Source organism: Scyliorhinus canicula, chromosome 4 (assembly GCF_902713615.1).
Source record: "Scyliorhinus canicula chromosome 4, sScyCan1.1, whole genome shotgun sequence".
Classification (NCBI taxonomy): domain Eukaryota; kingdom Metazoa; phylum Chordata; class Chondrichthyes; order Carcharhiniformes; family Scyliorhinidae; genus Scyliorhinus; species Scyliorhinus canicula.
The window spans coordinates 174,015,508-174,032,388 of record NC_052149.1 but is presented as its reverse complement, the minus strand read 5'-3'; the positions used below and the strand labels follow the sequence as shown (position 1 = coordinate 174,032,388).

Here is a 16,881-nt window from a genome sequence, read left to right as displayed (position 1 = left end):
GTCCTGGCTGAGCACTATGCAGCTCCTATAAGATGGGTCCCTTGGCTGGTGGTGCCATGATGACTTGTGAGCCCCACAAGATCACACCATCCTCACAGGTCTATTCATCTGGGAGAACTAAATTGGGTCTCAGGTGTGACCGAGTTTGTGTCATCCACTTTACTTCTAACAATATTAGATCTATTTGGGTCCAGTTCTGAATGTGGCCAGCCGACACTGGCAAGGTGACCAAGAATTTTTTATTTTATTATTTTTTAGAAATTTAGAGTACCCAATTCTTTTTTTCCAATTAAGAGACAATTTAGTATGGTCAATCCACCTACCCTGCACGTCTTTGGATTGTGGGGATGAGACCCACGCAGACACAGGACGAATGTGCAAACTCCACACGGTTAGTGTCCCGGGGCTGGCATTGAACCCGGGTCCTCGGTGCCTTGAGGCAGCAATGATAACCACTGTGCCACCCTCAGTGTCCAAGAAATTTAAGGTCAATATGATCTCAATGGGTAGAATGGCCTAATTCTGCTCCTATGTCTTATGGTTGTGTGGTCGTGGTGGAGATGACATGATTTTCAGTATGGGGAGTCGGCTCAATGCATCTGCATTGGCAATTTGCGGGCCACATCTGTGCTGGAAGGCATGCTTTTAGATTGCCAGCAGCAAGGCCCAACTTTGCAATCTTGCAGATACTATTGATGGCATTGGTTTATCCTCTCTCAAGAAACTCAATAGTGGCTTACGCTCTTTGATTATAATGAATCACTGTACACATTGGTGGAATTTCTTCACATCATTTATGACTTCTAAACCTTCTTTTTCGATTTAATCCCAATTTTATTCCGCTTGCAAAAGGGTCCCTGAGGCAAAGGTAAATAATAAATAAATCTTTATTAGTGTCAGAAATAGGCTTGCATTAACACTGCAATGACGGGCCATTCAGAGCCATCCCCCATTTTGTGGGATAATACTACCCCTATCCCATAAGGAGACGCAACACATTTGAGAACAGTCAGTTTCCCAAGGTCAAAGTGAACTAAAATCTTCAAGCACTGCAAAGCTTGCTTCACCAATCTTCTTCTTGTGGTTCCCTCCATTGCCAGCGTTGATGTTTCTTTAGTAGCTGGTGTACTGATGCCAAAGCTGTGGCTATATACGAAATAAACCTGCCATAATAATTTACAATGCCAAAGAAAGATTTGAGCTCAGTTACATTATTTGCTGCTGGGACCTCAGGAACAGTCTTGACTTTCTCCTCGAGGGGATGTAACCCTGTTGCGTCAAAACAGAATCCTAAATACCTCACTTTTGAGATCTGGAATGTACATTTTTCAGGTTTGAGGCAGACATCTGCCCCCCGGAACCTTTTTAGCACTTCCTCCAGGTTAGACATGTGCTCTTCAGGAGTAGGTAATGTGACTAAAACATCGTTGAGGTCGACCATCATTGTGGGAATCCCTTGAAGAAGGTTTTCCATCGTACGCTGAAAAATAACGCAGGCTGGCGTTATGCCAAACGACAACCTCATGTGCTGAAATAGGCTCTTACGTGTATTTATGATGGCAAACCTCTAGTACTCTTCGTCCAATTCCAAATGTAGGTGTGCATGGCTGCAATCCAATTTAGAGTAGGTAAGGCCTCCTGCCAGCTTGGCATAGAGGTAATCCATCCTGGGGATCGGGTACTTATCCACCTGCGCAGCCTGATTGATGGTTAATCTGTAGCCCCACAAAGTCTTATGGATCGATCTGGCTTGAGGTCGGGGCTATGGGGGCTGCCCATGCAGAAAACTGAACTGGTCTGATTAGGGCCAGTTCTTCTAAACTCTTAACCTCAGCTTCGACTTCTGATTCAGGACATGGGGAATTGGTCTGACTCTAAAAAAACATGGGTGTTGAATCCAGATTGACATAAATTTTGGCTTTCACACCTTTGACCTGGCCTAGTTCATTGTGGAAAAACGTCCTCTTATCTTCTCAGAACATCTTGAAGGACACGATTCGAAATGTAAAACATTTCCGATCGGTTGACTTTGATTTGCTGAAACCAATCCCATCCCATGAGGCTGGGTCTGTGCCATTCCACAACAACCAGAGGTAAATGGGCCTCTTGCTCATTGTAAGCCATGAGTGTGTTGGTGGTCCCATGGATTTTCAGGGTTTCCCCAGTGTAAGTGAAAAGCTTGGCTGTGGTGCTGCTCAGATTTAATATTTAAGCGCCATCATGAAAACACTTGAAGTTCTGCTGCCCCACAATTGTCGCTGAAGAGCCATTGTCGACTTTCATTTTCAAGGGTTTACTATTCACAATTAGAATGATTTCAATGGGGGTTGTCTTATTTACCTGGACTGCGTTCAAAAGGTACATGTTGTCATCCTCCTCAACTCCTCTCCACATTGTTCAGTGGCATTATGGACTGCTGTTGCTGTTGTTATTTTGCATTGGCATGCTCTGCCTTGCATGGCCATGTACTTTAATATGGCCTCTATGATTACAATGGAAGAACACAAACTTGTGACAATGGCAAGCCTCTTGTGGATGGTCCCTCCCCCACAATGATAACAGTCCACTTCTGTCTTGGGTTGACATCCTGTTCTTTGTGTGGTCCTTTGACTATGGTCTTGTTTTGAGGACTGCATCTGGTTCTCTGCTGTGGCTGTCAATCCTGCCGCACACGTCATGGCCATTCCAGCCCATACTTGATTAACTTCCCCTTCGGCCATGCTTTGGAGCTCAGTGGCGCCTTTTTCAGTGCACTTCGCCACCTAAGCAACCTCAATCGCTTTTTCCAAAGTTATGGTAGTTTCAGGATTTTCTTTTGGATGTTGAGATTACGGATTCCACAAACCAACTGGTCGCACAGCATATCACTAAGCGTGGTCCTGAACCCGCAGTTTTTAGTGAGCTGACGAAGCCTGGCTATGAAGGCTGAGATGGACTCTTCAGGGTCCCTGACAACGGAGTTGAATTTATATTGCTGGAGGATGATCGAGGGTCTTGGGTTAAAATATTCCGTGACCAACTTGCCTGAGCACGGAATGTCTATGGTTGTTCATAAGAACTGCTTCCTCTGGATGTGTTTCTGCTGACCACATTATGTCTGTATGAATTTGCCTTTCTTAGGAATGTGGTCAAGTTAGTTACCTTAAATCCCATCATACATTGTGACCACCATTATTAGCAAGAGTTTAAATGCTTGTTACTGTTATATTCTAAGAATACAAGTTTAATAATTAATAATGATTACTAGATATATTTTCTGGTTACTTTCAGTCCCCCATTAATAACTTATGTAGAGCTATTCTAGTATTATCCCAGCTATCTGGTTTTGAGGAGTCTCATCTCAAGACCCCCCCCCCCCCCCCCCCCCTTCACTCCCAAAGCCTGTCCACTATCTACAAGGCACAAGTTATAAGTGTAATGGAATACTCTCCACTTATCTGGATCAGTGCAGCTCCAGCAACACTCAAGAAGCTCAACACCATCCTGGACATCTCTTGATTGACAACATTCACTCCCTCCACCACCGATGCACAGTGTATCATCCACAAGATGCACTGCGGGAACTCACCAGGGTTCCTCAGATAGCATCTTACAAACATACATCCATTACCATATAGAAGGACAAGGTCAGCAAATGCATGGGAACACCACCACGTGGAAGTTCTCATCCAAGCCACTCAGATCTTGACTTGGACATATATCACCGTTCCTTCCCTGGCGCTAGGTCAAAATCCTAGAACATCCTTCCGAACAGCAATGTGGGTGTGCCTGCACCACATTGACTGCAAATGGTTCAAGAAGGCAGCTCACCACCACCTTCTCGAGGGTAATAAGGCATGGCCAATAAATGTTGGCCTAGTCAGCGATGCCACATCTCATAAATTAATTTTTAAAAGCCTGTGTCAAAGAGTAAGCAAAACAGCAAAAAAAAACTTGTTTTATAACCATCTTTCAGCTGTTATGTGCTGTCATTGGATAGATTCTTCTTCCCAGTGCTTTAGCTTCAGATAAAATTTAGGGGAGATAGTGCTGCAGTGGTATTGTCACTGGTCTCTTAATCCAGAGGGCAAGAACAAGATCTGGAGACCCGGATTCAAATCCCACCATAGCGGATGGTGAAATTTTAATTCAACAAAAATCTGGAAGTGAATAAAATGTCTAAGTGATGACCATGAAACCATTGTCGATTGTCATAAAAACCCATCTGATTCACTAATGTGATTTGGGGAAGGAAATCTGCCACCCTTACCTGGTCTGGCCTACATGTGACTCCAGATCCACAACAATGTGGTTGACTCTCAAATGCCTTCTGAAATGTAGGGCAGTTCGGGGCAGGCAATAAACGCTGGTCCAGCCAGCAACCCTCATGTCCTGTAAATGAATTTTTAAATAAGTGATGAATTCTACCTCCTGTGGAGTTCTACTTAAAGTGAGACCACCTGCTGCTTAATTTAACCTTATGTTCTCCCAAATTTGAACGGTCTGTCCGGGACCTGCTGCCTGGAGCAAGGTGCTATCCCAGAACCAAAGTACGATAAGCATAATCCCGACAAAGCTGCAGGCTCCGTACACACGCTGGCCGGGATTTTCTACTCCCGTTTTTTTCAGGCGGTTTTGGCGATGGGAGTGGAAAAACTCTCATGTGAGAGGCCCAAATTGCGTAATGTAAATGTGTGATGTGATTGCCCCCGTCCCCCCAGCCAGCGATGGAACAGAATTCACAAATTTAAAAGTTGTGGACATCATTTCCATATCTTAACATCTCATTGTCAGGCCTCTGCACCTGAATCATTCCCCCAGAGGAAAGTCCATTCTCGTTGGTGTGAGCGTAGACCAGTGTAAAGGGCAGACTGGTGGGCAAGTCTCTCAGAGGAGCTCAGCTGAGTGCATTGCTTAGAGGGGAGAGGGTCATGCCCGGGCATTAGCTGAGCACTTTGTTTTGTGAATTGCAACACATAATTCTTTATTACATATAAACTAGAAACATGTCTCTTATACCATGATTATTTTATTTCCATATGGTTTGTAACTGTATATGAACTAGCTATGTAATATCTGTGGTTTGTAATTCATACACAGGAATAACTTTGTTCATTGTTCTATATATGAATTTTTAAACATTTTTTTTTAGTTCAGTCAAATGATGAAATGGTGGAAGAAAGGTATGCAGTGGAAGATGAGAATGAGGAAGAAAATTTGCCCGAATCACTGTAAGTAGAAAAGGGAGATGTTAGTATTTCTTCAATGTAATGGTAGCCCACCACACAGTGGCAGTGTGTTAAGACAAGTTGGAATGCTGAATTTAAAGACATTAAATTCTGGAGGAGCGGGAAAGAAGCACATGTTTATTTTAATTGGTACTTTATAGTATGCGCAGAGTAGCATTAATTATGCATAAAAGCTCCAGTGGTTTTCCAGCTTATTTCTGCATTCACCATCAGTTTTGTGAGTGCATGATTCCTTCACACAATTGGAAACTTTGCTTATAGTTATATTTATTAAGCAAGCAATAACAAAGTGATCTGCTTTACATGTGTAAGGTAATGTTTCTCCCTGGGGGAGCACTAAGGACAACCGTTGTGCTTTTTGTACCCATACATTATATGCAAGAAGGTTCAAAAAAGCGATGTAATATTTTCCTGCATGATCAACACATTCTCTGCATTCCTGCAATATAGAAATGGCCGAAGTGTCTCATTGTGCCCTGCTCTCCCAAATTTAACATTGTTATTTATAATTTGAACTGATGTAGAATTTTAATTCAAAATATTTTTTTTAAGGCATTCGTTTAAACAGTAAATACAAACAAAAAACGAGCAAGAACAGGAACATCATAATAAATGACTAGCAAACCAACCCCCAACCCACCTGCCAATCCCCTCCTCCTGTCCTGCTGCCCCCTTTTAACCCCTTTATTGCCCCCCACCCCCCCCCCCCCCCCCCCACCCTACTCTCCCTGCTGACACCTCAATCCTCCTTGAAAATGTTGATGAACGGCTTCCACCTCCGGGCAAACCTCTCGAGACGAACTTGATTTTCTCCAACCTTATGAATTCTGCCAAGTCGCTCACCCACACCCGCTGGCTCCGGGTCCCACCACCCAAGCAAAATCTGTCACTGGGCTCTCAGGAAGGCAAAGGCCAGGGCATCGCCACTCTTGCCCCCTGGACTCCCGGGTCTTCCATCACTCCAAATATCGCCTCTTCCGGACTTGGGACCACCTTCACCCTCAGCACCTCGGACATTACGTCCCCGAACCACTGCCAGAACCCCTTCAGTTTCGGATATGCCCAAAATATGTGAACATAGTCGTGGGCCTCCCCGTGCACCGCCTATAACTATCCTCTACCCCCTTGAGAAACCTACTCATCCTAGCCACCATCATACGCGCCTATGAACTACCTTGAACTGGATCAGGCTCAGCCTCGCACATGATGAGGACGCATCAAGGTTTCCGACCACAACCCAACCTCCAATGCCCCCCCCCCCAAGTTCCTGCTCCCATTTCCGTTTGACTTCCACTAATCAGGGCTCCCTCCCAGTCCATTAGCTCTTTATAAATCTTGGATACCTTACCCTCACCCACTCCTTCCCTCGACAGCATTGTATCCTGTAATCCCAAAGGTGGCAATCCGGGAAAGGATGGCACCTGCTTCCTCACAAAGTCTCGAACCTGTAAATATCTAAACCTGTTCTCTCTGGGCAGCTCATATTCCTCCACCAGGTCTTCTAATCTTGTAAAATTGCCCCCCCCCCACATACAAGTCTCCAAACCGCTCGATCCCTACCTGTTGTCACCCCTGAAACCTCACGTCCAACCCCCCCGGAGCAAATCTGTAATTGCTGCAAATCGGTGCCTACACCGAGACAACTCCCAACCTCAGATGCTGCCGTCATTGTCTCCATACCCTCAGGCCTGCCACCTCCACTGGGATTGTGGAGTACCTGGCCGGCAAGAATGGCAGAAACGCCGTCAACAATGCCCCTAAACCCGTTTCCTACAAGAAGCTACTTCCACCTGCCCCCATGCCGACCCCTCCCTCAGTACCCACTTCCTAACCATGGCTATATTAGCTGTCCCGTAATAATTTATTATATTTGGCAAGGGCAGCCCGCAGATCCCCTCACCCCCGCTCCAACAACACCTCTTAACCCGCCGGGTTTTCCCTGCCCACAGAAAGCCCAAAATCAAATTGTTAATTTTCTTAAAAAAATGATTTGGGGACGAACATGAGGAGGTTCTGAAAGTTAAACAAGAGTCTTGGCAGCACCATCACTTTCACTGTCTGCATCCGCCCCGCCAGTGACAGTGGCAACACATTTTGAAGCTGTGTCCATCCCTGTGCCACCTGGGTGCCCATGAACCTGAAGCTCGCCCCCCCAGTACCTTGAACTCTCCCAACCTCCGCTCCTGCCCTCTGGCCACGAGCAGGAACACCTCACTCTTCCCTATATTTAGCTTGTATCCAGAAAACAGGCCAGTCTCCTCCAAAATACTCATAATTCCCCCAATACCCCACCCAGTCGATCCACAATATACGTAGCAGGTTGTCCGCATACAGAGAGACCCTGTGCTGAATCCCCCACCCCCGCACAATCCCTCTCCAACTCCTCAATGTCCGAAGCGCCATTGCCAGTGGCTCTATTGCAAAAAGCAACAGGGAGAGTGGGCACCCCTGCCTTGTCTCACAGTGTAGCCCAAAGTACCCCAAGCTCACCCAATTCATCCACACGCTCGCTACCGGTGCCTTATACAACAACCCGATGCAAACTTCTGCCCAAACCCGAACCATCCTAACACTTTTCACAAATACTCCCACTCCATCCAATCAAAATCCTTCTCTGCATCCAATCAAAATCCTTCTCTGCATCCATTGCCACTGCCACCTCTGTGTCCTGTCCCTCCTGGGGCATCATTGTCACATTTAATAATGTTCTAGCATTCATCGACAATTGTCTCCCCTTTAGAAACCACGTCTGGACTTCCTTTATCACCCCCTGCATAGTCCTCGATATGCGAGGCCAGAATCTTTGCATCCACATTTAATAGCGATATCGGATGGTAGGACACACACTGCTCCGGATCTTTATCTTTCTTCAGTATTAGGGACATGGACAGCTGTGATAACGTAGGGGTGAATTCCCCCTTTTCCCTCACCTCATTATATACCCTCACCAGCAGAGGTCCCAGGTCCCCCCCAAACATCTTATAAAATTCCACAGGGAACCTCATCCAGGCCCGGGACCTTCCCTGCTTGCATTGACCATGCTCTCCATCACCTCCACCAGCCCAATGGGGCCCCCAAACCCTCCACCTGATCCTCCTCCACCTTGGGGAACTCCAATCCATCCAGGAACTGCAGCGTTCCCTCACCCCCAGCCGGGGGCTCCGATTAATAGAGCCTCCTGTATAACTCCTCAAATAGCCCATTCATCCCCACCAGGTCCAGTACCACCTTCCCCTCCTGTCCTTCACTCTTCCAATCTCCCTCGCCACCTCCAGCTTCCTAAATTGGTGTCCACCATCCCATTTGCCTTCTCCCCGTACTCATACACTGACCCTCTGGCCCTCCACAACTACCCTACTGCCTTCCCTGTGGACACCAGCCTGAACTCCATCTGGAGCTTCTGCCTCTCCTTAAACAGCCCTGCTTCTGGGTCCTCTGAATACCCCCTGTGCACCCGTGAAATTACAACAACCAGCTTTGTCATCTCTGCTCATTCTTCCTCTCCCTGTGTGCCTGGATCGAAATGAATCCCCCCCCCCCCCCCCCCCCCCCCCCGCCTAACTGCCGCCTTGAGCGCCTCCCATAGCGTGGTGGCCAAGACCTCACCCGTGTTATTCAGTTCCACATACTCCCGGATGGCAGCCCTCACGCTCTTGCAAACTTCCTCATCCGCTAACAACTCCACATCCAGCGTCCACTGCGGGCTCTGGGGCCCCCTCGGTCCACTCGCAAATCCACCCAGTGCAGCACACGGTCTGAACCCACGCTCGCCGAGTACCCTGAGTCAACCACCCCCGCCACAGCGTCTTGTCCACCATGAAAACATCAATCTGAGAGTACACCCAGTGCACATGGCAGACGTACAAGAACTTCTTCGCCTTCAGCCTCCCAAATCTCCATGAGTGCAACCCTTCATACGCTCCATGAAGCCCTTCAGCCCCTTTGCCATCGCCGACACCCTCCCCAACCTCCAAACCTGGTTCAATTACCATTTTAAAGTACCCCTCCACCCCCATAATCAACTGGTGCGAGTCCAGGTCCGGAACTTCCCCAACACCCACCTTCTAAACTGCACATTGTCCCAGATTGGGGCATTCACATTAACCAAAACCACCGGCATCCCCTCCAACTTCCTGCTCACAAGCACGAACCGCCGCCCCTGAATCTGACGCAATGTTCCTCACCTCAAAAGCATGTTTGTTTACCACCTCCTCTACGCCCCTCATCTTCATATCCAACCCGAATGAAAGACCAACCCATCCTTTCCTTAACCTAGTCTGATCCCACATCTTCAGATGTGCTTCTTGCAAAAAAGCCATGCAACCGTTTGACTGACCCTCTAACATTCCATGTGACCAGCCTGGTCGGGGGCATCCCACCCCAATCCCCTGTTGATCAACCATATCCTTTCTTGGGCCAGCCTCCGGCCCACGTTATGCAACCCTTCAGGCTCACCTTCGGATGCCCACCATCATTGCTCCTTTTCTTGTTGCGGCACAGCCATCATACGTTTGTCAGCAGCCCCCCCCCCAAACAAAACAACCCCATCCCCCTCTTCTGTGCTAACCACCTGGCCACCCCCCACTGCCCTTCTGTTAACTAGCCCACCCAGCTAGCCTGGCAGACCCCGCCCAATGCTTCTGAGTCCCCTACTCTCTACTGATTCCCCTCCCCAACCCCGCTCGCGTACCTCCATAGAACAAACAACAATGAAACAAAACGAAGGTGCACTCACCCTGACACTCCCCAAGCATCCCAACACCAAACCCAACAAAACATCTCAAAAGAGAAAATTTCTCCAACAACCAACAAACAAAAAGACAAAAGAAGCAAACATCTCCTCACACCTCCTCCACAGTTCAGTGTCTTCCTTCTCCTGCCAGTCCATCGTCTCTCAAAAATTACATTGCCTCCTCTGTTGTCCCGAAATAATGTCCTCGGCTGTTGAAGATCACCCAGAGGCGGGCCGGGTACAGCATCCCAAACTTCACCCCCTTTTTTAAAGAGGGCAGCCTTTACCCGATTGAGCTCGGCTCTCTTTTCGCCAGTTCTGCACCCAGATCCTGGTACACCCTGTGGTGAAAGTATTTTCCGAACCATTCACCACTGTATTACACTGTATCACGCTGTTACCCATGTGGGCTCCGCCTATGGACCATTGTACGATATTACACAGAATGTATCATGTCGGCGCCCTTGTGGGCTCCACCCCTGACTCCGCCTCCTTGAGGGGACATATAAAGAGCAGCTGACCTGTAGCCAGCTCTCACTAGCAGTTGCAGGCGGGTACTGTTCTAGTCGATTAAAGTCACAGTTTACATCTACTCTCTGTTTCTCGTGAATTGATGGTTGCATCAATTTAATCGACTAGAACACCACAATGGAATCGGCCTTCAAACCTGACTGACTGGAACTTGACCCACAAGCCGCGGAGGCCAAAGGGGTTTTTTTGCACCAGCTCCGCTGTTTCGAGGCCTACCTTACCGCCTCCTCCTCACCTTCCGTCTCCGACGATCAGAAGCTGAACCTCTTCCATGAGCCATTGAATCTCTATACAACTCGAGGAAGCCTCCAGTTACACAGACACCCTCATGATACTGAAGCGCCTATACGTAAGGCCAGTGAACGAGGTGTACGCGCGGCACCTCCTCAATACTTGCTGCCAATGCCCCGGGGAATCGCTGGAGGAGTACCTACACGACCTCAAATGCCTTGCGCGAAGTTGCAACTACCAGGCCGTTACGGCCACTCAACATATGGTCCTCGCCGTCCAGGACGCCTACGTGGCTGGAGTCAAGTTCAACTATGTGAGACAGCGCCTACTCGAGAAAGGTGCCCTCGACCTAGAAGATACGGTAAAGCTAGAAGTAGCTTTCCAAAGCCTCAACACATTCCCGTCTGATCACGCGACCCCCCTCGTGGACCCCCGACCAGAGAGTACCCCAGGCCTGTGCCGCGCGTCTGCCCGCCCAACACGGGGGGCTACCCTGCTATTTCTGCGGCCAGCATTAGCACCCTAGACAGTGCTGCCCGGCTTGGAACTCAAATTGCGGCGACTGCGGTAAAAAGGGACATTTCGCTAAAGTTTGCCTGGCCAGGTCCAAATCCTCAAAATCACAGGCCCGACTCTCAGACTCACAGGCCCGCAGACATTGCAATGTGGCTGCGTGCCTGCCAGCTCTGCCCCCCCTGGATGTGTCATCGGCCTCGTGTTGTTCGTGGGGGCAGCCATCTTCAAGCCCACACAACATGTGCGACTCATGGGAGCCGCCATCTTGGCCATCATCACCCACGCAGCCCGCCACATGCGACTCATGGGGGCGCCATCTTGGACACCATCACCATTTGCGGCCACAACCAGCAGGACCACGACGCCAACCTCCAGAGATTTTTCCAAACCGCCCAAGCCCTTAACCTCACTTATAACAAGGAGAAATGCATTTTCCGCACACCCAGACTAGCCATCCTCGGCTATGTCGTGCTAAATGGAGTTCTAGGACCCGACCCCGAACGTATGTGCCCCCTCCTGCAACACCCCCTTCTCGGTCCCTTTCCAGGTGCACCACCTCGTCCGCCTCGCCCATCTCAATATCTTTTCCTTATCCGGGAACGGGTGGAGACGCCCACAATTGCCCTTGGCGGCTTGTTTGCCTGCGGCTTCCTCATCAGTGCCCTATGCGCTCGGTCGACCTCCAGAGGCCAGTCAAAGGCCCCTTCTCCCATAAACCTCTCCAGCATCTTGGCTACCTACATGCCAGCGCCGCTCCCTCAATGCCTTCAGGCAACCCCACTATTCTTAAATTCTGTCTCTGGGAGTGATTTTCCAGATCCTCCACCTTCTCTTTTAACCGCTTCTGGGTCTCACGCATCACTACTATTTCGACCGCCAATGAAGCCAGTTACTTTTTGTGCTCCCACAACATCTCCTCCACTTTTCAAATAGCCTGACCCTGGATTCCAGTCTTGGCTTCATGCGGTCAATTCCCACTATTAACAGTTCCTCTGCCCTGGCTAAGTCGTCGTGGGCTTCCCTCCTCTGTAGGCTGAACGTTTCATTTAAGAAGTCCACCAGTTGCTCCGTCGACCACTGGGCAGGCAGGGCTGACCCTTTACCCTCCGTCATCTTGACCTGTGGCACATGAAGATTCCCTTGCTCCAACTGCTCCCTTTCTTTTGCCCCACTTCTGTTCTTGGATCCATCCACCAACCCCACCAGTAGAGTTTAGCTTTCTTCAGTCATCCCTGCACTGATCTCTGGAGGTTGGCGTCGTGTTCCTGCTGGTCGCAGATGGTGACATTGTCCAAGTACAGTAATGTGGCCCGCAGCCCGTACATTCTTTGGAAGACCGAGACCCCGTTTGTGACGCCAAAGGGGACCCGGATGAAGTGGAAGAGGCGGCCGTCTGCCTCAAAGGCAGTGTAGCGGCGGTCCTCTGGGCAATTGGATGCTGGTGGTATGCAGACTTCAGATCCACCGTGGAGAACACTCGGTAGTGTGCGATCTGGTTAACCATGTCTGCGATCCGGGGAAGGGGGTACGCATTGAGGTGCGTGTACTGGTTTATGGTCTGGCTGTAGTCTACAACCATCCGGATTTTTTCCCTGGTCCTGACGACCACCACCTGAGCTCTCCAGGGGCTATTGCTGGCCTCGATGATCCCCTCTGCATGAGTCGCTGGGCGTCGGACCAGATGAAACATCCACCCTACAAACGGGGAAAAGGTCCAAAAAAAACCGCCTTGAACTGGAACTGCCAAATGTGCGACTACTCACTCCATGGCCACCGCCGGAGGTCCTGCTGATCTAGAATTTTTTCAGTGTAAATAGAGGCTGGGATTGGGAAGGAGTCAGTACTGGTAAATTAGAACGGGACTGCACTGGCCTGTCTCCTTGATGGATTACCACTGCCAACTGCCTCATCCAGATGTTGGCGGTTGGATGGATCAATGGCATACAGCTTGGTGACTCCTTCTGCATTCAATCCCTCCACCACCGACGAACAGTGGCAGCCATATCTACCATTTACAAGATGCACTGCAGTAACTCACCAAGGTTCTTTAGGCAGCACCTTCCAAACACAGGACGACTAACATCTCAAAGGACAACGGCAGCAGATACCTAGGAACCCCACCACCTGGAGGTTTCCCTCCAAGTCACTCACCTCCCCAATTTGGAAATATATCATCATTCCTTCCCTGTCGCTGGGCCAAACTCCTGGAACCCCTCCCTAACAGCACTGTGGGTGTACCTACACCTCCGGGACTGCAGCGGTTCAAGAAGGCAACTCAACACTACCTTCCGAAGGGCAACTAGGGATGGGCCATAAATTCTGGCCTAACCAGTGACTCCCACAGCCCGTAAATTAATTTATAGAATAAACTAGAAGTACCCTTGGTTAAGATTGACAACACACAGTATCACTAACTTTATTCAGTTCCAAGCACCTTTATCTCACTAGCTTTAAGTTAATTCTCCCCAAGGGTTGCACAACATCTTATAGATATTTAAAAACTATAGCAAAAAATCCAGTAAGTATCTACACCAGGCAGTTACACCTCTTTGGGGTTTGCTTCTGAGGCAAAACAAACAACTGGCTTCTCAAGACGGAGTTTCTTCACAGGCCCGGCTTATAGAATTTACAGTGCAGAAGGAGGCCATTCGGCCCATCGAGTCTGCACCGGCTCTTGGAAAGAGCACCCTACCCAAGGTCAACACCTCCACTCTATCCCCATAACTCAGTAACCCCACCCAACACTCAGGGCAATTTTGGACACTAAGGGCAATTTATCATGGCCAATCCACCTAACCTGCACATCTTTGGACTGTGGAAGGAAACCGGAGCACCCGGAGGAAACCCACGCTCACACAGGGAGGATGTGCAGACTCCGCACAGACAGTGACCCAAGCCGGAATCGAACCTGGGACCCTGAAGCTGTGAAGCAATTGTGCTATCCACAATGCTACCGTGGGAGTTAACAGCTATTCCTGAGGTTGGAAGCTTAATAATTTGAAATACTGTCTTCCTCTTTTGATCTTCTCTTTTTTGAACTAACCTCTTCAGAAACTAAACTTAATTACCTTCATTTTGTATGACTACCTTTATGGTGGCACGGTAGCACAGTGGTTCGTACTGTTGCTTCACAGCGCCAAGGACCCGGGTTCGATTTCTGGGTTGGGTCACTGCCTGTGCAGAGTCTGCACGCTCTCCCCGTGTCAGTGTGGGTTTCTTCAGGTTTCCTCCCACAAGTCCCAGAAGATGTGCTGTTGGGTAAATTGGACATTTTGAATTGTCCCTCAGTGTGCCTGAACAGGCGCCGTAGTGTGGCGACTAGAGGATATTCACAGTAACTTCATAATAACAATCGTTTACATTAACACTGCAGTAGGGGCTGGTTTAGCACAGTGGGCTAAACAGCTAGCTTATAATGCAGAACAAGGCCAGCAGCATGGGTTCAATTCCCATACTGGCCTCCCTGAACAGGTGCCGGAATGTGGTGACTAGGGCTTTTCACAGTAACATCATTGAAGCCTACTTGTGACACTAATAAATATTCTTATTATTGCTGTGTAAATGCAAAGCATACACCTTCTCTCCTCCTTTGAACCTCCTAACTTCTTATTCAAATCTTTAATGTTTCGCTCCCCATTGTTGCCGGCTTGCCTTAGGAAAACATCTATTGGCTGTGTTGCTAGGCTCATCAATATATGAAAAACACGAGCCCCATTAGCATAGTCAAACAGCCCCCGTCTTTAAGCAGCTTCCATATTCCAATAGCTTTTAAAGATATATAACCAGCAGAGAACATTCCAATGTATTGGACTTCCCGAATATTTTCCTGGCATTCCCTGCTAGCTCTTTGAACATCGTGTAATTCTTTGTGTTCAGTCCTCTCAGAATGCTTATGATGGAAAGGTTATCAATGAAGTAGCTGGGGTGGCACGGTGACGCAGTGGTTATCACTGCTGTCTCACGGCGCCAAGGGCCCGTGATCGATCCCAGCCTCAGGTCATAGTCCATGTGGAGTTTGCATATTCTCCCCATGTCTGCGGGGTCTTATCCCCACAACCCAAAAATATCCAGGGTAAGTCAATTGGCGACGCTAAATTGCCCCTTCAGTGGGAAAAAAAATAATTGGGTACTCTAAATTTCTAAATCAATGAAGTAGCCGAATGCAAAAGAGAAAATGCTGGAAAATTTCAGCAGGTCCGGCAGCATCTGTAAGGAGAGAAAAGAGCTAAATGTTTTGAATCCAAATTACCCTTTGTCAAAGCTAAAACGCATAGAAAGTGGGAGATTTTAATACAAGGTGAGGGAATGAAAGATTTCAAGGAATGCAAGCTTCAACAACTTAACACTATATTGCCCATCCTAGATTCCACAGCCCAAAGTAGCCGAATGGTTAGGATGAGGGCCTTTCCCTGAGACGACAAATAGTGATGTCTAATTGTATATGGGTGTTATATGTTGGCACAATTTACGATGTCAGTTTTTGTGCCAGTTAATTCTTTGCAAGGTGCTAGAATGTCTTGAATACTAATCAAGTTTTGGGTATTTACCATAGGAAACCTGCAGGAAGTGGGGACAAAAGAAGAACTCAATACACTTCTCTATTGTCCAAAGGTACTTATTTATAAACTAAATAGATTTTCATAGAATTTGAGAAGCAACCTGTATATATTTTGTGACTGATTGTAAACTGTAATTTATTCAAAGTGACAAAAGTTATTTTCCTGAAGCTAATGCTTGTTACTGTGTTCTATCTTTTGACTATTAAAGACACATCAGCCGTTTTGTGGAATTTTGCCACTCTGGGTTGAATCCCATATAATCTATTGACAGCATCTTAAATGTATTATCTATTCTGTGTTGACAATCAATCAAGTATTGGCAAAACTATTAGAATTTATCATAAATGGATAGGCTGGGACTTTTTTCCATGGAGAGTAGAAGGCTTAGAGGTGATCTTAATAAATAATGAAGAGCCTAGATAAGGCAGATAGTCAACATCTTTCCCCAAAGTTAGAGGAGTCTAGAACTAGAGAGCACAGGTTTAAGGTGAGAGGGGAGAGATACAAAAGAGACCAGAGGGGAAATTTCTTCACACAGAGGGTAGTAAGCATCCGGAACGGGCTGCCAGAGCCAGTGGTGGAGGCGGGTACAATTTTGTTCTATAAAAAGCAGTTCGACAGTTACATGGGTAGAGTGGGTATAGAGGGATATGGGCCAAATGCGGGCGAGTGGGATAGAAAATGGGCAGAATGGACAAGCTGGGCTGAAGGGCCTGTTTCCATGCTGTAAACATCTATGACTCTATCTATGACTCTAAATGAACTGCCTGATACTTGTGAATGAATGCGGCATTGTATATTATTGTCAGAAGTAGACAATAACAACCAAAGTCAAGGTACAAAGGATCCTTTTCTGAAGATGCAATGCTGCAGCAATTTATCAAAAGTAAAGGCAGTTTCAAAGAGCTGAAAGGTCATCTCCAGAAGAGCACAAAGTGGCTGATCATGATTGTACATTAGGTCAACTGTTCCCAACTGGTGTGCCGGCACATTAACGTGCCCCACACGTGTAACAGAAAATAAGATTCAAAATGTTTAAACATTAATGCAAATAAACTAAATCTAATCGTCTGTGGTCGGCATC

The 16,881-nt window shown here is 47.8% G+C and overlaps 1 protein-coding gene across 9 annotated transcripts in view; it reads left to right on the top strand.

The window, feature by feature from the left end:
* LOC119965174 (E3 ubiquitin/ISG15 ligase TRIM25-like) overlaps positions 1 to 16,881 on the top strand; it is a 161,701-nt gene that overhangs the window by 83,313 nt on the left and 61,507 nt on the right. For all 9 annotated transcript variants that reach the window (XM_038795570.1, XM_038795568.1, XM_038795565.1 and 6 more), the window contains 2 exons: positions 5,132 to 5,210; positions 15,791 to 15,849. In XM_038795570.1, coding sequence (XP_038651498.1) covers positions 5,132 to 5,210; positions 15,791 to 15,849 — 138 coding nt within the window. The remainder of the gene's footprint in view (positions 1 to 5,131; positions 5,211 to 15,790; positions 15,850 to 16,881) is intronic.